Source organism: Oncorhynchus masou, chromosome 28 (assembly GCF_036934945.1).
Source record: "Oncorhynchus masou masou isolate Uvic2021 chromosome 28, UVic_Omas_1.1, whole genome shotgun sequence".
Taxonomy (NCBI): Eukaryota; Metazoa; Chordata; class Actinopteri; order Salmoniformes; family Salmonidae; genus Oncorhynchus; species Oncorhynchus masou.
This window is the reverse complement of record NC_088239.1, coordinates 64182397-64207925: the sequence shown is the minus strand read 5'-3', so window position 1 is coordinate 64207925 and position 25529 is coordinate 64182397. Positions and strand designations below refer to the sequence as shown.

Here is a 25529-nt window from a genome sequence, read left to right as displayed (position 1 = left end):
ATCTTTTTTGACACGCAAAGACCCAAACGGCGTTCCATATGTATGTATGTCGTGAAGCTATTAGCATCGCCACTAATACTGTGTAACTTCGGTCTGAAAAATAGCGCACTTGGTAGTGTGTATCGGTGCTCAACCAGTCGGTGAAAGCCAACATCACCCACAACAGAGAACGGTTGATTGTCAAGGGCAATGAATTCCATTATCTTGGCTTTAATGGATTTCGCCTTTGAGTTGTCTCGCTGAAATTTTCTTACTCTTTCAAATGACTGCTTGACTTGTTGACTGTTCGATCCACACAGCAGACATTGTGGGCTAGGTTAGGAATGCTGTGTTGCACGAGTAGTGCAACATTTTATGTGCCGTCATTACGTCATGTACCTACGTTATATAGGTATGCACGGTAGCTTTGACATCGGTTTTTAACATCGGCGTTAAACTAGACATTGGAATCGGCCGATATTAGCTAAAAAATGCCAACATCGGTATCAGCCGATTCCAATATGTTCACCGATATACCGTGCATCCCTAGTAAACACTACAGTCATCCCTTGGATGCAACTGCTGCTCACAGTTGTTTGAACTTGCAACCTTCCGGATACTAGTCCAACGCTCTAACCACTAGGCTACCATTATGAACGTGTAGGTCTGTGTGTCCATCTGTGTGTGTGTGCGCATGTCTCTGCTTCTTACTTTGGGCAGCTCCTCAATCTGGTTGGCGTCCAGATAGAGCTCCTCCAGGGTCTTCTCGAAGCTGAAGATCTCCTTAGGCACTGCCTCCAGGCTGCAGTGGGAGTAGTCCAGTGACGTCACCGTCTCCTCCTCCCCCCGCAGGCAGCGGCATGGCACCAGCCGCACAAACAGGTTCCGCTTGCTCGACATCCTCAGGCACTGCAGAGCGAGAGAGGGGGAGGAGAGGAGAGTCAGTGTCAAGACAGGCCAGTAAACTACTGCTGCTTCCTGGGGCTAAAGCTACTACAGGTATCCTCCTAAGTGCGAGAGATAAGTGTCAAAGTTAAGTAATCAAATAGGAAGGGGAGTCAGACTGGGTGTTTTCTAAAAGGGAGGGAGATGGTCAGCAGCACAGAATCAGGTTGGTTTGTGGGTAGGTCGTTGGTTAGAGAGAGTAGATAGGTCAACTTTATTTTTATTTTTTTAAATCTTAAGTTTGTTGTATGGTTCTGCTCACTTCAATAACAGTCCAAGAGGTTTTACCACCAGTTACAAAGAGGATCTAAGGTAGTATACATTATGATAGCTTGTTTACCACAGACCCCTGGATTGCTGGCATAAATTACATTGTTAGCAGTTACATAATCGTTTGTTCTCAGTGTCCATATTGACACGTAAGCAGGATCTGCAATGCATGCTCATTTAGGCTACAATTGTGTTGCATTGGTAGTGCCAGAACAAAGGGCCAGCTTTCATCAACACAATGCCCTCACAGGATTGATTAGTGTGGAAACTCATTACAGATAAATGGGCCTCTTTAAAATCTCTTTAGATTTTACATGTGGGTCCAAAGTATCACTGGATAATGAAAGCAAGCTCTACAACAGTATCACATTACTTCCTATACAGCTACAAAACCACAGCACAGCACAGTAGGGCAGTGGCACTCATCGGCCCAGAGACAAGAGTCCTATTTGGACAAACAAAGCATACCTCATGGATTTGCCTCCCGACTCCCCATTATTTTAACTGAGGTATAAACGGTGACAATTAGCTGGCACGTACACTGTTGCTAATCAGTGCAGTGACAATGTATCTCCACTCAATGGATGAGGACTTTAAGATACGCCTATCTAAGACAAAAACCTATGAAAAAGTCAGAGGCCCAGTACTGATCCCTGTAGCATCTCAAAAAGCTGTCTGACAAAGCATTGATAAACAACAAACATGTGTTCAGTGTTTCTCAAGCTTTTTAATAGCAGGGAGTGGAGGGCTAGAGTCCTTCCTCCATGAAAGTCTGCTTCGGCCTATTGTCCTATCAAAACTAACACTTGAGAACGCACTAAACTGGTGTCAGCTAACCATCTGAGAGACCACTCAGCATCTTCTCAGGGACCAGTGCTGGTCCGAGGACCTGAGGTTGAGAAACATCTAGAAGGTGAAAGTCGACAGAGCATCAGCTCTTTGAGGCCAGAATATTAAATCTAAATCTCAGCTATTCCTTCCTCCACTAATGGCTGTATTACTGCAATCTCTGCTATTGTGAGAGCCTCTTGTTATAAAAAGGAGAGAGCAGTTCCCCTTGGAACGCATCCAATGAAACACCACTTTTAAGCAGGCATAGCAAGAAGCCCATTCAGCAGCTCAATAGTGCAGATGGCTCGAGGCCTAATTGTGTTGTAGCAAAGGATGAACACCAACAGCATTGTGATGCGAGTCATCCTCCAGAGAATCCAGTTCCTTGACTATTGTCTATTGTCATGGAACAACAAAGTCAGCCCAGGTATGAAAGGGCTGATATTGTGTATTGTACTAGGGATATTCGATAGCTCAACCTTGAGGGACAGAAAACCAGAGGAAACGAATGTGAGGATTGGAAAGAATGGCTTTTTTTTTTCAAGGCACGCTCTTCACTTGCTTATTTTAAAGGGGCCACATGATTCACAGTAGATATTATGGGTCTGATAAGTCTTTGGACAGAGTTGGCTATGGCTGAGGGCTTTATGGCTGTACAGTATTGCACTATGGAATGTGCTCTGGTAAATGGAGGCCTTGTTCACTGGAGTGTTTAGAGAATATGACTTTCTCCTCCTCCCCCTCATCTTCAGCTGTGAACCACATCGTAGCACAGACTGTCTGATTCCCAGAGTCTGCGTGTGTGAGTGGTGATGTAGGGCTAGTGCATGGCCATCTCTAAGCTGTAGAGACATGGGTCTGTCAGCTCCCCACCATGATCTCCTGGGTTAGAAACTGTATAAGGCTTCCACTGCCACCGCTCCTCACTGGATTATCTACAATCACACTAATGGCCACATAATTCAGGGAGAAAAGTGAACAGAAAAGAGAGAGAGAAATCAAATGAAAAGTGAGAGAGAAATAAAAAAAGGAGAGAAAGGTAGAGAATCGTAGCCAGTGAGTGACTGACTGACCGAGTGCAAATAGGATGCCAGTATGCAAGTTTAAGATAGAAAATAATAGAGTAGCCTATAATAAGATGGAACAAGAAGGCCTAAGTGAGTGAAAGTAGATCTGTCTCAAGAGGGCCTCTTCTTATCCGTCATAACACACACACGCACACTTGGCTGGGCCACTGATGTCTGTCAACACGGAGGGCTAAACAGAGTGAAGTTAGTGGCTTGGAGTAAAGAGGTCGCAGCCTTGCATAACACTCAGATAACAATGGGCCTCCCGGGTGGCGCAGTGGTTAAGGGCTCTGTACTGCAGCGCCAGCTGTGCCATCAGAGACTCTGGGTTTGCGCCCAGGCTCTGTCGTAACCGGCCGCGACCGGGAGGTCCGTGGGGCGACGCACAATTGGCCTAGCGTCGTCCGGGTTAGGGAGGGCTTGGTCGGTAGGGATGTCCTTGTCTCATCGCGCACCAGCGACTCCTGTGGCGGGACGGGCGCAGTGCTCGCTAACCAAGGTTGCCAGGTACACAGTGTTTCCTACGGCACATTGGTGCGGCTGGCTTCCAGGTTGATGTGCGCTGTGTTAAGAAGCAGTGCGGCTGGTTGGGTTGTGTATAGGAGGATGCATGACTTTCAACCTTCGTCTCTCCCGAGCCCATACGGGAGTTGTAGCGATGAGACAAGATTGTAGCTACTACAACAATTGGATACCATGAAATTGGGGAGAAAAGGGGAAGAAAAAAACCCCATTCAGATAACAAATATTTCAACCCATTCAGATAACAAATATTTCCGGGGTTTCCGAGGAACCCATGTACCCAGAGACTCATCACCATTCTTCCTTCTACCCGCTCTTGCAACTCACTCTCGCTTCTCTCCCTCTCTCTGACCTACTGTTACTGAAAACTACCCGTATCATCATTTACCAAGAGGTTTTTCCAGATAAACTGGCATGTCAGGACCCAATTATTGGCAGACTGAGGATTATTTACTATTAACCTTTCAGCCATTAACAGCTGTAGTGTGCACACACATGCACACTCACCTGAGTAATCAGGAATATGAGGGGAAGTGTGTGTGTTAGTGATGGGAGGAAATAATCTATACACTTACACGTAATTTGACGATATACAGTGGTTTGCGGAAGTATTCACCCACTTGGTATTTTTCCTATTTTGTTGCCTTACAGCCTGGAATTAAAATAGATTTTTTTTTTGGGGGGGGGGGGGTTGTATCATTTGATTTACACAACATGCATACCACTTTGAAGATGCAAAATATGTGTCATTGTAAAACAAACAAGAAGTAAGAACTTGTGTGCATAACTATTCACCTCCCCAAAGTCAATACTTTGTAAAGCCACGTTTTGCAGCTATTACAGCTGCAAGTCTCTTGGGGTATGTCTCCATAAGCTTGGCACATCTAGCTACTGGGATTTTTGACCATTCTTCAAGGCAAAACTGCTCCAGCTCCTTCACATTGGATGGATTACGCTGGTGTACAGCAGTCTTTAAGTCATACCACAGATTCTCAATTGGATTGAGGTCTGGGATTTAACTAGGCCATTCCAATACATTTAAATGCTTCCCCTTAAACCACTCGAGTGTTGCTTTAGCAGTATGCTTAGGGTCATTGTCCTGCTGGAAGGTGAACCTCCGTCCCAGTCTCAAATCTCTGGAAGATTGAAACAGGTTTCCCTCAAGAATTTCCCTGTATTTATTGCCATCCATCATTCCTTCAATTCTGACCAATTTCCCAGTCCTTGCCGATGAAAATAATCCCTGTGGCATGATTCTGCCACCACCATGCTTCACTGTGTGGATGGTGTTCTAGGGGTGATGAGAGGTGTTGGGTATGCGCCAGACATTGTGTTTTCCTTGATGGCCAAAAAGCTCAATTTTAGTCTCATCTGACCAGAGTACATTCTTCCATATGTTTGGGGAGCCTCCCACATGCCTTTGGCGAACACCAAACGTGTTTGCTTATTATTTTATTCATACAATGGCATTTTTCTGGCCACTCTTCTGTAAAGCCCAGCTCTGTGCAGTGTATGGCTTAAAGTGGTCCTATGGACAGATACTCCAATCTCTGCTTTGGAGCTTTGCAGATCCTTCAGGGTTATATTTGGTCTCTTTGTTGCCTCTCTGATTAATGCCTTGCCTGGGTGGGCAACCTGCCTGGTGTGTTCCTTGTTCTTCATGATGCTCTCTGCGCTTTTAACGGACCTCTGAGTCTATCACAGTGCAGGGGCATTTATACGGAGATTTGATTACACACAGGTGGATTGTATTTATCATCATTAGTCATTTAGGTCAACATTGGATCATTCAGAGATCCTCACTGAACTTCTGGAGAGAGTTTGCTGCACTGAAAGTAAAGGGGCTGAATAATTTTGCACGCCCAATTTTTCAGTTTTTTAATTGTTAAAAAAGTTTGAAATGTCCAATAAACGTCGTTCCACTTCATGATTGTGTCCCACTTGTTGTTGATTCTTCACAAAAAAATACAGTTTTATATCTTTATGTTTGAAGCCTGAAATGTGGCAAAAGGTCGCAAAGTTCAAGGGGGCCGAATACTTTCGCAAGGCACTGTAGCACAGACTGGAAATATGTTCCGGGATTCCTCCCATGGCATTGTGAAGTCACCAGCTTCATTAATAAGTGCATCGACGGCGTTGTCCCCACAGTGATTGCACGTACATATCCTAACCAAAAGCCATGGATTACAGGCAACATCCACGCTAAGCACGACAACACCTCTTCCCCCCCAGGAGGCTGAAAACATTTGGCATGGGCCCACAGATCCTCAAAAAGTTATCTTGACTGGCTGCATCACCGCTTGTTATAGCAACTGCTTGGCATCCAGCCGCAAGGCACCACAAAGGGTAGTGCGTACGGCCCAGTACATCACTGGAGCCGAACTCCTTGCCATCCAGGACCTCTATACCAGGCGGTATCAGAGCAAGGCCCTAAAAATTGTCAAAGACTCCAGCCACCAAATTCATAGACAATCTCTGCTGCCACAGGGCAAGCGATACCGATGCAGCAAGTCTGGAACCAAGAGGACCCTGTACAGCATCTACCCCCAAGCCATAAAACAAAACGTTGTGTTTGGCGTAAAAGCAACACAGCTCAAGACACCCTATACCCACTGTCAAACATGGTGGTGGCAGCATCATAGTTTGGGCCTGCTCAGCAGGGACAGGGAAGATGATCAAAACATAAAGCAAAATTAAATAGTTCAATCGTTAACAAAATAGCTACCTGGACTATCTGCATTGACCCTTTTACTCATCCCATATGCTGCTGCTACTGTTTATTATCTGTCACTTTATTCCTAGTTATATGTACATATCTACCTCAATTACCTCGTACCCCTGCACATTGACTCAGTAGCAAAGTTAATGCAACTCACTGTATATTTATTATTACATGTTTTACTTTTCTATATTCTTTCCCTCTGCATTGTTGGGAAGGGCCCCTAAGTAAACATTTCACTGTTAGTCCACATCTTCTGTTTACGAAGCATGTGACAAATGCAATTTGAATTGATCTAGTGCTCCGTCTGTCCCCTCTCCCCAGACCCTTATTTGAGTCATCTCAAGTAGTATATGTGTGTGTGTGTGTGTGTGTGTGTGTGTGTGTGTGTGTGTGTGTGTGTGTGTGTGTGTGTGTGTGTGTGTGTGTGTGTGTGTGTGTGTGTGTGTGGAGCGGAAATGTGAGGTCTTATGTGACAGTATAGTATTATTTATAGCAGGCAGTAGTACTCATCTGATTAATATGCTGGAATGTGATTAGCCTATAAATCTTACAGTCTTATGAAAGGAGCTTTTTTATCCTGATACTGTAGGCTGCTGCAGTAATGCTGCCTGCCTGCTGGGTCAATGTACGAAACTCGGCACCCAGAGAATTAGGCCCAAAGAAAAGGGAGAGAAAAAGGAACAAAGGGAGGAAAAAAAGGGAGTAGAGAAAAGCTGCAGAAGGAGGAGGGCTGCTGGACAATAATGGAGTCATCTCCATCTGGCACAGAAGAAGAGAGGAGAGAAAAGGCTACTTCTTCCGTGTGAAGGAACAGCAGTGTGCCATTGGCTAGAAGGCCTGGCTGCCCTGTGGATTAATGGTTTGACTGCAGACAATGCAGTCTTCTTGACACTTGTTCACAGACACTATAGTACATTTTCATTGAAACGTCTGTCATGCCAAACAATTCTTTAGAAGATGGCTAAAGTAGAAACAGACTAGCAGCTATAGTAAAGCAAAGCTGAATGAAATCAAAATGAGGCTAATGTTAGGTGACATTAGATCTAGCCTACTTGTTCAGGTTGTGATCTCGTCATCTAGACAAAGGGTTTTTGATTAACTTGAAGAAGGCATGTGTCAAAACAGTCACGCAATGTCATGGGGTGAGAAGGTTGAGGTGGCCCTTGTGTGAAGAGCTATGGAAAACAAGTGCGTGTTTTCAGGTGTGTTACCTCTATGCTACTAATGATGGAGGTGTGTGTTTTTCACTGTACCCTGATGTGTGTTACCTTTGCACCGGAATTCACCGACAGTGGGCACAGTGGGAGAGGTGCAGTCAGCTCCTAAATAATTCAAGGGAGGATACTCAGTTGGAGGCCCACACACACCAATGTACACACATGGATATAATCTAGGCTAGTTTGAGCTTTGGGGGTACAAGCCGGATTGAAAGGCTTCAGGTTAATATTGCATTATGATGGCTGAGGCAAGTTCCCTCCATTGCAACGTACAGCACTTTGAGCACTGGAATCAAATCCGTATTGGTGGGCATCCGCAGCCTAGAAAAAAGACTTGACAGGCTGTTAGTCAACAAGCAGGATTCATGCAGTGTTGACATTGCATAATTTTTTGGGACAGTGTATACCATATGTATCCTGTACATATGAATAATAAACACACACAGTACACAGTAAACATGCACCTCCAGCTCTTCTTCAGCTTACCACTCTGGCTAAGAACACAACTTCACTCAAGTCTCCACCGAGGCACTTGAAGACGTGGGAATCCACTAGAAAGGTTCCAGAGTAGAGAAAATGGAAATGAATTTAAATGGAAACGTGGAAAGATGACACTGTTGTAAGTATTTGTGGCAGGGCATGGGCCTAGCGGAACCGGCTCTTCCAGTTTCCAGCCCCTTCAGGTTTTGGTTCTCACCAGTGTCCTCGATTCTCTGCGGTCTTACGTGACCGGGGGAAAACCAATCCATGATTGTTTTCCTTTGAATTGTTGGTAAAATGAGGCTAAGTAATCTGATCTGGTTGACAAAGTGCATTTGCTTTACAACATCTTCCTCTACCTCTACCTTCCACATACACTAACCTGCCCACACCAGGCTGGATAGGATACTAGAATATAATTGTATTTTTTCCACAACTTGCTAAGAAAAGACAAACTAGCTGTTTGCAGACAGTAAGATAGAGGTCTTCACTAGAGGTCGACCGATTATGATTTTTCAATACCGATACAGATACCGATTATTGGAGGACCAAAAAAGCCGATATCGATTAATCGGACGATTTTTAAAAAATGTATTTGTAATAATGACAATGACAACAATACTGAATGAACACTTATTTTAACTTAATATAATATATCAATAAAAGCAATTTAGCCTCAAGTAAATATTGAAACATGTTCAATGTTGGTTTAAATAATGCAAAACAAAGTGTTGGAGAAGAAAGTAAAAGTGCGATATGTGCTATGTAAGAAAGCTAACGTTTCAGTTCCTTGCTCAGAACATGAGACCATATGAAAGCTGGTGGTTCCTTTTAACATGAGTCTTCAATATTCCCAGGAACACAATGACAACAGCCACCCTCGAAACAGCGTTACCCACGCAGAGCAAGGGAAACAACCCCTGCAAGGCTCAGAGCGAGTGACGTTTGAAACACTATTAGCGCGCGCTAACTAGCTAGCCATTTCACTTTGGTTACACCAGCCTCATCTTGGGAGTTGATAGGTTTGAAGTCATAAACAGCGCAATGCTTGACGCACAACGAAGAGCTGCTGGCAAAACGCACGAAAGTGCTGTTTGAATTCATGTTTACGCACCTGCTTCTGCCTACCACCGCTCAGTCAGATACTTAGATACTTGTATGCTCAGTCAGATTATATGCAACGCAGGACACGCTAGATAATATCTAGTAATATCATCAACCATGTGTAGTTAACTAGTGATTATGATTGATTGTTTGTTATAAGATAAGCTTAATGCTAGCTAGCAACTTACCTTGGCTTACTGCATTCACGTAACAGGCAGTCTCCTTGTGGAGTGCAACGAGAGAAAGGCAGGTCGTTATTGAATTGGACAAGTTAACTGTAAGGTTGCAAGATTGGATCCCCCGAGCTGACAAGGTGAAAATATGTTGTTCTGCCCCTGAACGAGGCAGTTAACCTACAAATCAGTTCACATTACAAATTAGTAATATTTTAGACACAAAACATATTTTTCATTACCGTAGAATGTCTTTAAGTTCCTGGACAAAGTAGTGTTTTTTATAAATCTTTTTCGACCCATAATGTATTACTAAGAACAAAGAAGATCAAACATGGCTACAAGGTAAGCTAGTCTTTTCTCTTTTATTATGTTTAAATGTGATAATTTTCCTCATACACCACATTTACCCATTTTAGATTATCATTACTATAACTGTGTAATACTTGATATTGGAGCAAAGACAGATTCAACTTTTTATAGAATATTACATTAAGAAAGAGCACCAATTTATTGTGTATTTTTTGTTTGCCGAGTAATAATGGATCATGCCATTGTAATCTAAAAGAGTTTGTCATTACTGTAATGACCAATTCTCATTACCATGCCATCTGTTATGGTAATTAGAAGTTCAGCTCCAGTAATGATAAAAACTGTTTGATGCACGTACAATGTCATTCCATCACACTATATGCGCAACAGATACACAGCTAACCAAACAGTGTTAGGTGCAGGCACACTTGAATTAAAGGGTAACTATCGTTTTTTTATGGTTTCCTACATGGTTTAAGCATTGTTAGCATGTCCAATTTAGCTAGAAAAGTGTGATTGAGAGCGAAAAACTGGAGAGAAAAAAAATCAGAAGAACAACCTTCCTTCCATGACCACTGCTAAAAACAATTATAGGGGAAACACTGAGTCAACATGTAGAAAATTTAAAAGGCACTTAAAAATGTAAAGTTTGTCTAATGATATCAGAATTCAAAAATGGTCTTCTGTCAACAAATGTCCCCATCCCAGACCATCTGTTTTGTAGATCCAACTCAGTTGTATGCAAACAATCTAATGAATGGAAAATATGAGCACCAAATCATTTCCAGATTTGTGGTGCTCATCTTTTCCACTAAAGACTTAACTTATTGGTGTGATATTATATAGTAAACTGTGTAGGTCAAAGGATATTGAGTCTATTGTTGTAAAGATGGGGAGAAGCTCTGCTTTTATAACATAACATGCAACCAAACAAGTCCTGCAAGCTCTGGTTTTGTTGCATCTTGACTATTGGCCAGTTGTATGGTCAGGTGCAGCAGAAAAGGAACTAGAAAAGCTGCAGCTGGACCAGAACAGACTAAGATGTCTGGCCCTGAAATGTACACAGAAGGCCAATGTCAATAATATTGACTCTCCTGGTTCAGAGAGACTCTCCTGGTTCAGATTGGAGGAGAGATTGACTGAATCACTGCTGGTCTTTGTAAAAAGTATTGAAAGTACAGAGTTGCCAGTTACCACACAGCTCAAAACCTATACATACCCTACAAGACACGCAATCAGGGTATGACTAGGTGATATTGAATTAATTTGAATTCATGTTTTTGCGCGATATTTCAAATGCCTTATTGCAAGAATCAAGGTTTTGTTATTTGTTGTTTTTATGAGCGCTTTTGTCTGCTTGTTCTCATGTTGTATTTGTGGTCTCGTCTCCTTCGCTCCTCTGTGTGCACCTTCCCATTTACAGCAGAAATCTGTATATAATGAGGAGATGCAGCATCATCTTGATCTGTAGTCCAACATTCACTTTCTGCTGCCATTTCTGTCAAGCCGTCTACGCACACAGTTTGAAGCATACATTCGATAAATCTAACGTACGCACCACACTGAACGCACTGCAACTGCAACTGCCTCTGCAATGCAAACACAGTGTTTGATTGGAAATGAATGTAATTCTGGTGTACCAAAATGCAATGACGCTGTCGATGTGATCGAAGTGTTATACTAGCTGTCTAGTCTGTGTTTTGTAAATGTGCAATAAGCAAGAACCCGATGATCACTGACAGAGCTCCAGAGTTCCTATGTGGAGATGGGAGAACCTTCCAGGAGGACAACCATCAATCAGGCCTTTATGGTAGAGTGTTCGGACGGAAGCCACTCCTCAGTAAAAGGCACATGACAACCCGCTTAGAGTTTGCCAAAAGGCACCTAAAAGACTCTAACCATGAGAATCAAGATTCTCTGCTCTCATGAAACCAAGATTGAACTCTCTGGAAGGAATGCCAAGTGTCACATCTGGAGGAAACCTGGCTCCATCTCTACGGTGAAGCATGGTGGCAGCATCATGCTGTGGGGATGTTTTTCAGCAGCAGATGAACAGAGCACAGTACAGAGAGATCCTTGATGAAAACCTGCTCCGGAGCGCTCAGAACCTGACTGGGGCAAAGGTTCACCTTTGTAAAGGACAACGACCCAAAGCACACAGCCAAGAGAAAGCAGGAGTGGCATAGGGACAAGTCTCTGAATGTCCTTGACTGGCCCAGCCAGAGCCCGAACTTGAACCCGATCAAACATCTCGGGAGAGAGCTGAAAATATCTGTGCAGCAACGTTTACCATTCAACCTGACGAAGCTTGAGAGGATCTGCAGAGAAGAATGGGAGAAACTCCCCAAATATAGGTGTGTCAAGCTTGTAGCGTCATACCCACGAAGACTCAAGGCTGTAATCGTTGCCAAAGGTGCATCAACAAAGCACTGAGTAAATGATCTGAATACTTATGTAAATGTAATCCATTTATACCAACAGCGTATTGACCAAACAATTGACTAGTAGACTAATTGGGGTCAGCCCTACTTTGAATGTTCTAGCTATCAATTTTCCCATTAGCAATCACCCCTATTGGCAAACATTTAATTTCTCTAGTAGGGCCCTATAAGATATTTATTGTGATGAACAAAATCAGCAAAATGTTCATGATAAGTGGTCGGTGTTGATAATTTCCGGTTTATCGTCCCAACTCTACAGTAGCACAATGTTTGTCTCAAGGTAAGCTAACCACCAGAGCACTGGCCAGTCACACTAAATTATCTCCAAAGGCCAAAGCCACAGACAGAAAGATAAGATGAGAAGAGGGAGCACATCAAATCTTATCCACAGATCTAAATGCCAATGGGGTGTCTATTGCACAGATAGCCTACTCCCTCTGCTCAACACACACCGAGTGCTTCATCTGTTAAAGCAATGCAATAAGAAATGCAGCTTTTGAAAGAGCATTAGCCTACAGTTAAAAAAAAATCATGCACTTGACAAACAAGAAAATACAAAATCATGAGGCGGCCACAAATGTTCTGTCTTTCTTTTTCTGAGAGTGCAAATGTTTATCCTAGTTGGCAGACAAACATACAGATTATTCATCATGACGACTGCACAACATCTAGCCTAAAGGTTGAGCAGAGCCACCTTCGTGTGTGACACTGTAACCACTTTCTATCTGAGATTGCCAGACAGTGACGAGAGTGAGTTCCGCAGGGCAACAATAAGCATGCAGCAGGGGTCCTCAACTATAGATTTCACTTTGGTTCTCAATATGTTCCCATAATACCAGTAACATAAATGTCAGTTTTCAAAGAAAACAGGTACTAGGGAAATGAATGTAATTCTACACAACTGAAAACAAAACTTAACATTTTCACTGCACTTGACATACTCCAAACAATAAAACACATCTTACAGTATGACATTTTGTCAGTGCTTATAAATTAAACCTGCTAACTAGTAGCGTTGCACGGTATACCAAAATTTGGTACATTTTTGATACTAGAACCTTAAAACAGTTTGGTACTAGAATTTGATACTTCTGTCAAATGTGTCTCACGGATCAAGCCTGCCTATCAGCGCAGCCGACCCCTTATTATAGCGCACCTTGCCTGCTCCACTTACTGCTATCCTGCACTGGGAGTCTGGGCTGCACCCTGCCTGCTCCACTTACTGCTATCCTGCACTGGACCCTGCCTGCTCCACTTACTGCTATCCTGCACTGGGAGTCTGGGCTGCACCCTGCCTGCTTCACTTACTGCTATCCTGCACTGGGAGTCTGGGCTGCACCCTGCCTGCTCCACTTACTGCTATCCTGCACTGGGAGTCTGGGCTGCACCCTGCCTGCTCCACTTACTGCTATCCTGCACTGGGAGTCTGGGCTGCACCCTGCCTGCTCCACTTACTGCTATCCTGCACTGGGAGTCTGGGCTGCACCCTGCCTGCTCCACTTACTGCTATCCTGCACTGGGAGTCTGGGCTGCACCCTGCCTGCTCCACTTACTGCTATCCTGCACTGGGAGTCTGGGCTGCACCCTGCCTGCTCCACTTACTGCTATCCTGCACTGGGAGTCTGGGCTGTACCCTGCCTGCTCCACTTACTGATATCCTGCACTGTGAGTCTGGGCTGCACCCTGCCTGCTCCACTTACTCACTGCTATCCTGCACTGGGAGTCTGGGCTGCACCCTGCCTGCTCCACTTACTCACTGCTATCCTGCACTGGGAGTCTGGGCTGCACCCTGCCTGCTCCACTTACTCACTGCTATCCTGCACTGGGAGTCTGAGCTGCACCCTGCCTGCTCCACTTACTCACTGCTATCCTGCACTGGGAGTCTGGGCTGCACCCTGCATGCTTCACTTACTCACTGCTATCCTGCACTGGGAGTCTGACATCATCTTACTCCCCACTCATGCTACACAGAAGTAAACACGCTTGAATAATGCGATATGGCATACAGGCTAGAAAACTTTACAATGCAAGAAGATACTGGTAGCTTCCAGATGTGTAGGCTAACTTTCCTTGTTAGCTGACAGCTAAAGCTAACATAAATTCACTACCCTGGTACTTTGTTTGTGATAATATTTAAACCACAATGCAAAATATGCTGATTTCAAAGCTGATTGCCACCAAAACCTTCATTCATTCACCTATTCGGTCTCTCTCACATCCCTCCCTGAATTAAGGCATTACCCGTTAAAGCGACAGTGCACATTTTTATAAAAATAGCTACTTCTATGCAAATGTTGATGAGTACAATAAAATAAGTCCCAAAAGGATGGGAAACATGCACACACTCCTATTGAATATGAATTCACCTGTATTGTGGTTAGGTCTAGGCTACATCAGTTTATCAATAGAGATTTACCATTTATTTAAATGATTACCATTATGTTGTTATGTAGTTAGATTGGTAAAAACAAAGTCAAATTGACTGTACAATTGTATAATTGATTCATTAATGCATACATGGTTATCTCTGAAAAAATGTTAAAGTAAATAAAATATAATATAATAATATTGAAGTGAAAAGATGCCCAACGATTGAAAAGAGCAGAAGCTGAGTTTATCTGTCTGGATCAAGTGCCGTTCTGTGACTTTGGCTAATATGCTATTTTTTTGTTTGTTGTGGTATCGTTTTGGTTTTGAGTATCGGGATGGAATAGAGTACTGTGATACTAAACGTTGTATCGAAGTCAAAATTCTGGTATCTGACAAGATTAACTATTTACATTTGTAAATTCTGAGTACTTGTATTAGATTATAGGTAAATCAAATATAAACATTGTACCGAGTACTGAAGAACTCACGCCCATTCCTAGTGTGTACAGTCAAGTCCAACATTTAGGTCTAAGTGCAAACTCCATTTAAATGCATTGCAGTTCGATACAGCATTAAAATAAAAAATGTTGACTTAACCTACTTGCTCCAAATATCTGCAATGTCATACACATACAATATCCATCATGACAATCTGAAGACATTGCATACTGTATGTTCTGAATTGACTGTACCAATTACTAATAGCAGAAAATGATCCAGGTTGGAATAAATGTATAAAGCCTTATTACGGCAAGTGAAAGGAGCATGAATGCATGAATGATTCCATCTGCTTCCTATTCTATACGCTGTGTGTAGAGGCAACCTCTGCAGTCAGAGCAGCATATGCTCATTAACAGGGCTACACCAGCATTCAGCACAAGGTATTTGACCCCTTTGCTCCCGCAGTGCTGTGCTGCCATATCAATTGAGAGCTGCCTTATTTAGCTAGGCCCACCCCCCCACACACACTTTTCTCTCTCTCACCTTCTTCCCTTGGTCATTGAGACCCATGCCTGGGCAGAGAAAGAGAGCAGAACAGCGTGGTGCTGTGCTGTCCATAAATAGCAGCCGGTTTAAAAGCCCTCCTTCTGCCGGGAAGTCCTTAATTAAATATGCGATTTAGTTTGACGCCAAGCAGCGAGCAGGCGTATATACAGAAACAGCCGCCTATGGGCTCACCTCGCCCCTGCTGCACAAACAGAGACCTATAAACAATAACTTGCTTTCAACAGCAATGTCATCACAACAAAAGGGGCTTTCGGGAAACTAGTACTGGAGTCCATTTTGGGGGTAAATGATGAATCATTGCGTCAGTTTGCGATCTGTGAACGAGAAACACTTTCACCAGCAGCCATAAAGGCAGACAGTATGTCAACATGAGACAGAATGGACAACCACAACACACTGGCAATGGCTTGAATGCCAAAAAATATCCTGGCTATGGCTCATTTTGTATGAAAAATATATAGCCTATAGACAGTTACAGTATTTTATGTGCAGACATCCAACACTAGCCTATGGATACCTGGAGTCCCATGCAGGTAGATTAAGAGTCACGGAGCAAGCAGACACCAATGATCCTGAAGTGTGCAAACAAGCAAGGGTCAAGAGAGGACCTAACTTCCCGACATCCTCCCATCTCAGATGTTACAGCTGGCCTGATCTCTGCTACACATGATATGACAGTCTCAGGCCTCGCAGGCTGGCTTGGCTGGCTGGCTTGTTTTGAATTACAAAGACACAGGGAGGAGGGCAGACTGCAGTCAGTGCATGAGTGCACATAGTCTCTGGGATATGAGTGTGAGTGCTCAAGAGCACAGTGTGGAATACAACCAGGCAGTGACAACCTAATCATCTGGGTAGCAGTATGATGTGAATGCGATCTGAGTGACCAGCAGCGTGGGAGAGAGAGGCCCACCTTGCCTGGCGCTCATACTGATTACCTGAGGGTGAGTGAGTGAGTGAGTGAGTGAGTGAGTGAGTGAGTGAGTGAGTGAGTGAGTGAGTGAGTGAGTGAGTGAGTGAGTGAGTGTGAGTGTAGCTCTGTGACTGAACAAGCAAGCTGGAGAGAATTGATTGGAAGGTATGCAAACCAGACAAAGGAGTAAATTCCCTACCAATCAAAACCTCATAAAACCCTGCACTGTAGCTCCATGTTTTTAGAGCTGAGGCTGAGGAGAGACTCTACTACCCTGGGATGGATCTAACTGTGAAAGCAGCTCTAAAAAAAAATCTTTCTCTCCCGGCAATGCTTCCTCTGTGATGTTTCCTTAGAAGTGACTGAAAGCAAGATGCAGTTCAGAAGTGTGTGTGTGTATATGTGTTTGGGAGTGAGAGAGAGGAGGAGCGAGAGACAAGGGGAGCGAGAGAGAGATGCAGTTCCCCCAGTCTCCTTAACTAGGTCAGACACATTCAGGTCAGGCTAACGTTTACAGGCACGTACACACACACACACACACACACACACACACACACACACACACACACACACACACACACACACACACAAACACACACACACACACACACACACACACACACACACACACACACACACACACACACACACACACACACACACACACACACACACACACACACACACACACACACACACACACACACACACACACACACACACACACACACACACACACACACACACACACACACACACACACACACACACACACACGACTTCTCACAATCCTGCTGAGTATGAGACCAGAAAACAGCTTATATTTCCCCCAGTGCCTAGTTCGAAATCACAGGCTACTTTTCTAACGGTGTATGAAGCAACGACAAAGTCGTCATTCTGACTGATCGTCAACAACATAAAGCACTACAGTCTCCAAAACAACCTTGCATCAGTTGGAGCAACACTATTAATATTTCATGACAAATTGAATGAACCGCTCAGTATGTGTCACACCAGAATACGGTACCGACCAAACACACAACTCTCCTCCCACCCAAGAAAGCAAAGGTAATTGAACTAAATGACTATTGCCCCATCGCACTCAAATCTGTCATCATGAAGTGCTTTGAGAAGCTAGTTAAGGATCACCCGAGACGCACTTCAATTTGCTTAACGCCCCACTAGATTCACAGACAATGGAATTGCCAATGCACTACACACTGCCCTATCTCACCTGGACAAGTGGAATACCTATGTAAGAATACTGTTCATTGACTATAGCTCAGCCTTCAACACCATAGTACCCTCCAAGCTCATCATTAAGCTCGGGGCCCTGGGTCTGAACGCCGCCCTGTGCAACTGGATCCTGGACTTCCTGACGGGCCATACAAGGGTGCGTGCTCAGCTCCCTTTTATACTCCCATGACTGTGTGGCCACACACACCTCCAACTCAATCATCAAGTTTGCAGATGACCCGACCACAGTAGGCCTGATTACCAACAATGACGAGACAGCCTACAGGAAGGAGGTGAGGGCCCTGGCGGAGGGGTTCCAGGAAAAGAACCTCTCCCTTAACTTAAACAAAACAAAGGAACTGATCGTGGACTTCAGGAAAAAGCAGAGGGAGCACGCCCCTATCCACATTGACAGACCGCAGTGGAGAAGGTGGAAAATTCCTTGGCGAACACATCACTGATGATCTGAAATGGACCACCCACACAGACAGTCTGGTGAAGGTGGCGCAAGTTTGGCTTTGGCTTGACACTCACAAACTTTTACAGATGCACAATTGAGAGCATCCTGTCGGGCTGTATCACCGCCGAGTACGGCAACTGCATCGCACGCAACCAAAGTGCTCTCCAGGGGGTGGTGCGGTCTGCACAACACATCACCGGGGGCACACTGCCTGCCTCCCAGGACACCTACAGCACCTGATGTCACAGGAAGGCCAAAAAGATCATCAAGGACATCAACCTCCCGAGCCACTGCCTGTTCACCCCGCTATCATCCAGAAGGCAAGGTCAGTACAGGTGCATCAAAGCTGGGACAGAGACTAAAAAACAGCTTCTGTCTCAAGGCCATCAGACTGTTAAATAGCCATCACTAGCCGGCTACCACCCGGTTAATCAACCCTGCAATTTAGAGGCTGCTGCCCTATATACATAGACATGGAATCACTGGTCACTTTAATAATGGAACAGTAGACACTTCAATAATGTTTACATACTGCTTTACTCATTTCATATGTATATACTGTATTCTATTCTACTGTATTTTAGTCAATGCTACTGACATTGCTCGTCCTAATATTTATATATTTCTTAATTCCACTATTTTACTTTTAGATTTGTGTGTATTGTTGTGAATTGTTAGATATTGCTGCACTGTTGGAGCTAGGAACACAATCATTTCGCTACACCTGCAATAACATCTGCTAAATATGTGTATGTGATCAATAAAATGACTTTGATTTAAACAAGGCTTTGACAGTAGACCGTCAACACACCACGATGGAGCCACTCACATTATGCTGAAAAGATTAACAACAAATAACATTCAAAGTGATAAAAGGTTCATTGTTTACAGCCATCAAAGCTGCGCAGACAGTGAGATATACTTAATTGATCCCTCTGTATTCACTGAAATGCATTCATTATCAAAGCCATTAGGCCTTTCTTTCTCATTCCAACTTCAGCCTGCCTGTGGGAATGTGCTGTATTTGAAAAGCAGCAGTAATACTGTCTGTATTATTAATATTATCCCAGGGTTACATTTGCATGACACGGTTTGTATGGGTGTCAGGTTTTTTTTTTTTTTTACCTTTATTTTACTAGGCAAGTCAGTTAAGAACAAATTCTTATTTTCAATGACGGCCTAGGAACAGTTGGTTAACTGCCTGTTCAGGGGCAGAATGACAGATTTGTACCTTGTCAGCTCGGGGATTCGAACTTGCAACCTTTCGGTTACTAGTCCAACGCTCTAACCACTAGGCTACCCTGCCGCCCCAAGTTGCATTGTGACTTCTCTTGGATTCAGCATCTGTTTGTTTCACCACTGATTGAGATGTGGGTCTCAGCCAGCATCATTCAAGACTGTAGTTAGTACTAGTAAAGCATCGCTCAATAACAGTAGCGTGCCGTGTTTCTGGGGCCTGGGCCTTCAGTGAAGTCCTACACTGTCCCACCCGAATTAATCTACCTCTTATTACCATCATTATGATGCCATGGCTCTAGACACTATACATTTAGACAGAAACGCAGTATAACCAGGCGTTGCGTCACCTTGAAATTGAAATTTTTATTCAGAGAATTGCAGGGGAAGAGTACAATACCTTTTCATTGTGCAGCTTCGTTGCCCTGCGCGCTTGTTCGTTGAGCTGTAGATCCACTCGGGTGTCCCCAAAAGTTTTCAAAAGCACCATTGTTTGTAAGTACCCAGCCTTACTTTGGTGTCTTGTTGCTGCATTGGTTAGACAACTCGGGTTTGCAAAGCCAGTGTGGCTCCAAACACCAAATCGATCACTTGCAAATAATAGGCATTCCCAGCAGTACAGTTTGCAGTGCTTCTCGGAGCCCGTCTTTGTAGTGTCGGCTTTGTAGCGTCGGCGTCTACCTCTCCTGACAATGTCTAACTTTTCTTGAAAAGTTTGTCTTGAGAATGCCGTTATAATTATATCCTCGACCAAATCGATATCTTCTCCTTCCGCCATTGTGGGTTGAAAAAACAGCTTAGTAGTATGCAAATTCATTCGTTGATCAATTTCAGTTTCCTAGTTCTGAGACCTGCCCATATAGGACCTGCCTCTCAATATTGGTAATCCAATCAAAAGACGTGCAGGCACTACGCCTGCTAGCTGGCTCCTGTGTAACACTGGAACCAGCCAGCAGGCGTACAATAGCCAACTCTAAAGCTGATTGGTTGACACTAAATTTTAATTTCCATTCACTTTAAACTACAAGCGCCCGCACTGTTGATTCTGAAGGCCTGAGGGCAGATTTTAGACCCCTGGCAACACATGATGGCTGAATATGATTGGATAAAATATCTAACATAAAGACCAGCCCTCCAAATCTCAACCTGGGGCTGGAAGCAGTGCAACCAAGAGGAACACTATGAAATGAAGAGTGTAACTCTTACTCTGGGGAATAATTTAATACATATTTGTGGGAAAATATATTTAAAAATATATATATTCTGATGATGTTTAGGCCAGCAGAGAAGGCCTTGCTGGCTCTGACAGCCCACCACTGCTCAATAATGCTAAACATAAATTTTATCAGTCATTTATCATTTGGGTGAAGACATATGGTACATCAAGTAGCCTAAACCAAACCTATGATAAACGTTGCTGTGTGAACCACTGAGGCCGGTTAAGTTCTGTCATTTTCTCAGTGTAACTGCAGCCTATGGCCTGTGTCTGTAATCATGTGTTAGCCCTGGCTATGTCACTGGATTGAAAGGGGCCATTAGAGCAGGGATAACACTGTACTCAGGGAAAATGACTGTAATTTACAATGCAGAAGACTGACAATGCGGTATTACACACACAAAAGGCCTAATTTCCCTTTTCAAGAAGGGAATCCCTGTTCTAACTAGAGTCAATCTCTCTGCATTTGAGGAATGAATTCTCGGCCATGTCTAATGGTTCCATTGGCCTAGTCCTAGTTGATTAGAGCATGGTGTTTTGCAACAGTTGGATTCTCACATGGGTCATACTAAACTGAATACATGTGTAAATTGCTTTGGCTAAAACAACCATATTGTTTGGTCAATTGAATAATACTCGCCTATTGCTTTTGGGGTAGACAGAACAGGGCTCAGATACCTCTGTGAACTTGTGTGAGAGCAAGGAAATCTGTGTGATGTTACAGGGATAGGGTGATGTTACAAGAAACAATTTATTACAAATAAAAACAGAAATATCACACTTACATATGTATTCAGACCCTTTACTCAGTACTTTGTTGAAGCACCTTTGGCAGCGATTTCAGCCTCAAATCTTTTGGGTAATGACACTACAAGCTTGGCACACCTGTTTTTGGGGAGTTTCTCCCAATATTTTCCGCTGATCTTCTCAAGCTCTGTCAGGTTGGATGGGGAGCGTTGCTGCACAGCTATTTTCAGGTCTCTCCAAAGATGATCGATCGGGTTCAAGTCCGGGCTTTAGCTGGTCCAGTCAAGAACATTCAGAGACTTGTCCCGAAGCCACTCCTGCGTTGTCGTGGCTGTGTGCTTAGGGTAGTTGTCCTGTTGGGAGGTGAACCTTCACCCCAGTCTGAGGTCCTGAGGGCTCTGTAGCAGGTTTTTATTCAAGGATATCTCTGTACTTTACACCGTTCATATTTTCCTCGATCCTGACTAGTCTCCCAGTTCTTGCCGCTGATAAACAGCCCCACAGCATGATGCTGCAACCACCATGCTTCACCGAAGAGATTGTGCCAGGTTTCTTCCAGACGTGACGCTTGGATTTCAGGCCAAAGAGTTCAATCTTGATTTCATCAGACCAGAGAATCTTGTTTCTCATGGTTTGGGAGTCCGTTAGGTGCCTTTTGGCAAACTCCAAGCAGGCTATCATGTGCCTTTTACTGAGGAGTGGCTTTCGTCTGGCCACTCTACCACAAAGGCCTGATTTCTTCCATCTCCACAGAGGCACTCTGGAGCTCTGTCAGAGTGAGCATCTCCCCCAATTGCTCAGTTTGGCCAGGCGGCCAGCTCTAGGAAGAGTCTTGGCGGTTCCAAACTTCTTCCATTTAAAAATGATGGAAGCCATTGTGTTCTTGGGGATCATCAATGCTGCAGAAATGTTTTGGTACCCTTCCCCAGATCTGTGCCTTGACACAATCCTGTCTCGGAGCTCTATGGACAATTCCTTCGATCTCATGATTTGATTTTTGCTCTGACATGCACAATCAACCGTGGGACCTTACATAGACAACTGTTTGCCTCATGTCCATTCAATTTACCACAGGTGAACTCCAATCAAGTTGTAGCAAAATGTCAAGGATGATCAATGGAAACAGGATGTACTTGAGCTTTATTTTGAGTATCATAGCAAAGGATCTGAATACTTACGTAAATAAGGTAATTCAGTTGTTTTGATTTAATAAATTTTCAAATAATCTATAAACCTGTTTTGGCTTTGTCGTTATGGGGTATTGTGTGTAGATTGATGAGGAAAACAATTAATTTTAGAATAAGGCTGTAAAGTAACAAAATGTGGAAAAAGGTAAGGGGTCTGAATACTTTCCGAATGCACTGCCCATCGAAGGCACAACATATACATGATACATCAGGAAGATGTAGTATAGAGAGCGTTAGCACATTGGCAAGACGTCTTGCAGATGTATTTAGAATGTCTACATTGGAAATTATACAGTTCTACATTGTTTATACGTCTGCCAGGCATCAACATTCTATTCCGATGTCTCGGCGTCATCTGGCCAACGTGGAAACGTTCTCCAAACTACATACTGTGTGATCAAGCTATCCGTAGCCGATGTGAGCAAGACCTTTGAACAGGTCAACATTCACAAAGCCGCGGGGCCATACGGATTACCAGGACGTGTACTGAAAGCATGCGCGGACCAACTGGCAAGTGTCTTCACTGACATTTTCAACCTCTCCCTGACCGAGTCTGTAATACCTACATGATTCAAGCAGATCACCATAGTCCCTGTGCCAAAGAAAGCGAAGGTAACCTGCCTTAACGCCACATAGCACACACATCAGAAGTCATGAAGTGCTTTGAAAGGCTGGTCATGGCTCACATCAACACCATCATCCCGGAAATCCTAGACCCACTCCAATTCGCATAATGGCCCAACATATCCACAGATCTCAAATCGCACTCCACACTGCCCTTTCCCACATGGACAAAAAGAACACCTATGTGAGAATGCTGTTCATTGACTACAGCTCAGCGTTCAACACCATAGTACCCACAAAGCTCATCACTAAGCTAAGGACCCTGGGTCTAAACACCTCCCTCAGCAACTGGATCCTGGACTTCCTGACAGGCCGCCCCCAGGTGGTAAGGGTAGGCAACAACACATCTGCCACGCTGATCCTCAACACTGGGGACCCTCAGGGGTGCGTGCTTAGTCCCCTCCTGTACTACCTGTTCACCCATGACTGCGTTGCTAAGCACAACTCCAACACCATCATTAAGATTGCTGACGACACAACAGTGGTAGGCCTGATCACCGACAATGATGAGACAGCCTATAGGGAGGAGGTCAGAGACCTGACTGTGTGGTGAAAGAACAACAACCTCTCTCTCAATGTAAACAAGACAATGACTACAGAAAAAGGAGGGCCAAACAGGTCCCCATTAACATCGACAGGGTTGTAGCGGAGCGAATCGAGAGTTTCAAGTTCCTTGGTGTCCACATCACCAACAAACTATCATGGTCCAAACACACCAAGACAGTCGTGAACAGGGCACGACAATACCTTTTCCCCCACAGGAGACTGAATAGATTTGGCATGGGTCCCCAGATCCTCAAAAAGTGCTACAGATGCACCATTGAGAGCAACTGACTGGTTGCATCACCGCCTGGTATGGAAAATGTAAAGCATATTGTTTTTATTATTGCCAGCATAATTTAGTAGCTTTGACATGCATTGTCCAAACAGCGGCTGAAGGGCAAATGCGATCTAATGCCGACGTCTCAGCGGCATCTTGACAATGTGCAAACGCTCTACATACTACATCTTCAGCGAGATGTATGTGTATTGTCTGGGCTGTAGCTCAATTCCACCTCACAAAGTTTGTATTTCACAACCTTCTCATTTAACTTCTCAAACTATTGCCATATAGGACTTCGCTGCTGTCGCTTCCCTGTCTCACGCTCTGTTATTTTTTAACTGTTAACGAGGATGACGGGCCGACCGCTTTATATCAGTGAAAAATAATTTGAATGATGCATATCTCCTACTAAGGTTACAGGATTGTTGCATTAGGTATTTGTTTCATTTAAACGCAACACCCCTAGTTGGCAGCTTAGGACTTATAAATGGCCCTATGTGTTCCACAACCGTCATGTACAGTACAATGACAAGTGCTGAGGCCTGAGGTTGATCTGTCAACACTTCTGTGGGAAAAAAAACTTCTGCTACTACCACTAACAGGAAGTGAAGACAGAGAACATGGTGTCAGAAGTCTACTGTGACTATATAATATGCAAAAGAATAAGAGAGCCCATAACCAGCAACCACTGGTATGTCAGATATTTATATTAATCTGCCTAAATGGCTACGGTAAGGATTGTATATTGTGTAAAACTGACCCTAGTTTTGTGGTTGGAACCTCTACCGTATGCAAGAAGTAAAGATTGAGAACATTGCTTAAGCTGGAGTCTCGATTTGGAGAGAAGCACCAGTCAATATGTTGAGAGGATAGAAGGAAGCTGAGCAGCAGAGATGAGAGTAGGCAGCTCAGTAAAGCCAGAGGCCATGAAGAGGCAGGTGATTAGTTCGAGGAGGAAAGCTTGAATCCCTCTTTGGTCCTGACCACAGCCATAACACTGGGGAGCACATTCGTTCTACCTCACTCTTTTTTTCTTTATTTCTTGCAGTCACACTTCCTTTATTTTCTTCTTGTTCTTGCTCCTCCTCTCTGCCCACAAGAGTTTAATTACAACTCTCTCACTATGTTCAGTGACTGGTGTGATAATTTCCTGGTTGGCCCTGTGTGACAAAAGATAAACATCACGCTAAGCACGATTCATTGACTTGTTTGTCAATGGGCCTACAGTCTGTCTACATAACACTAGTGATAAAAACAGCCTCTGAGGTTAAGCAACATTATGATTACCAAGCGTACATAAAAGCAGGTTAATATTGGATGCATTAGCAGCAGTCCAGAGTGGCTAATGGATGTGACACTTCACCACTATTCAGAGTAGTATGAACAGAGACAGAGAAGGCCAAGACAATATCCACGTAGGCTCTGGAAAAAAAAGACTAAAGCTGTGTTCGAATACTCATACTAACTGCACTAACCGTACTATTTGTGATGTGAATTGAGTATATAGTATGCTTATTTGTCATTGTATGGATATAGTTAGTATGCCAAAAGTTCCCGGACGACATACTAAATTCACCAAAATACGAAGTATACATGCAGTGTACACTATTTCTGTGCTTTTAGGGCCCATAATGCAATTCCTCTAAAAT

At 43.8% G+C, this 25529-nt stretch overlaps 1 protein-coding gene across 2 annotated transcripts in view; it reads right to left on the bottom strand.

Annotated features, from left to right (window-relative positions):
- The window catches only part of LOC135518061 (erbin-like), a 115917-nt gene that overhangs the window by 60217 nt on the left and 30171 nt on the right, over positions 1-25529 (bottom strand). For both annotated transcript variants that reach the window (XM_064942908.1, XM_064942909.1), the window contains exon 3: positions 691-888. In XM_064942908.1, coding sequence (XP_064798980.1) covers positions 691-879 — 189 coding nt within the window. In that variant the 5' untranslated portion in view covers positions 880-888. The remainder of the gene's footprint in view (positions 1-690; positions 889-25529) is intronic.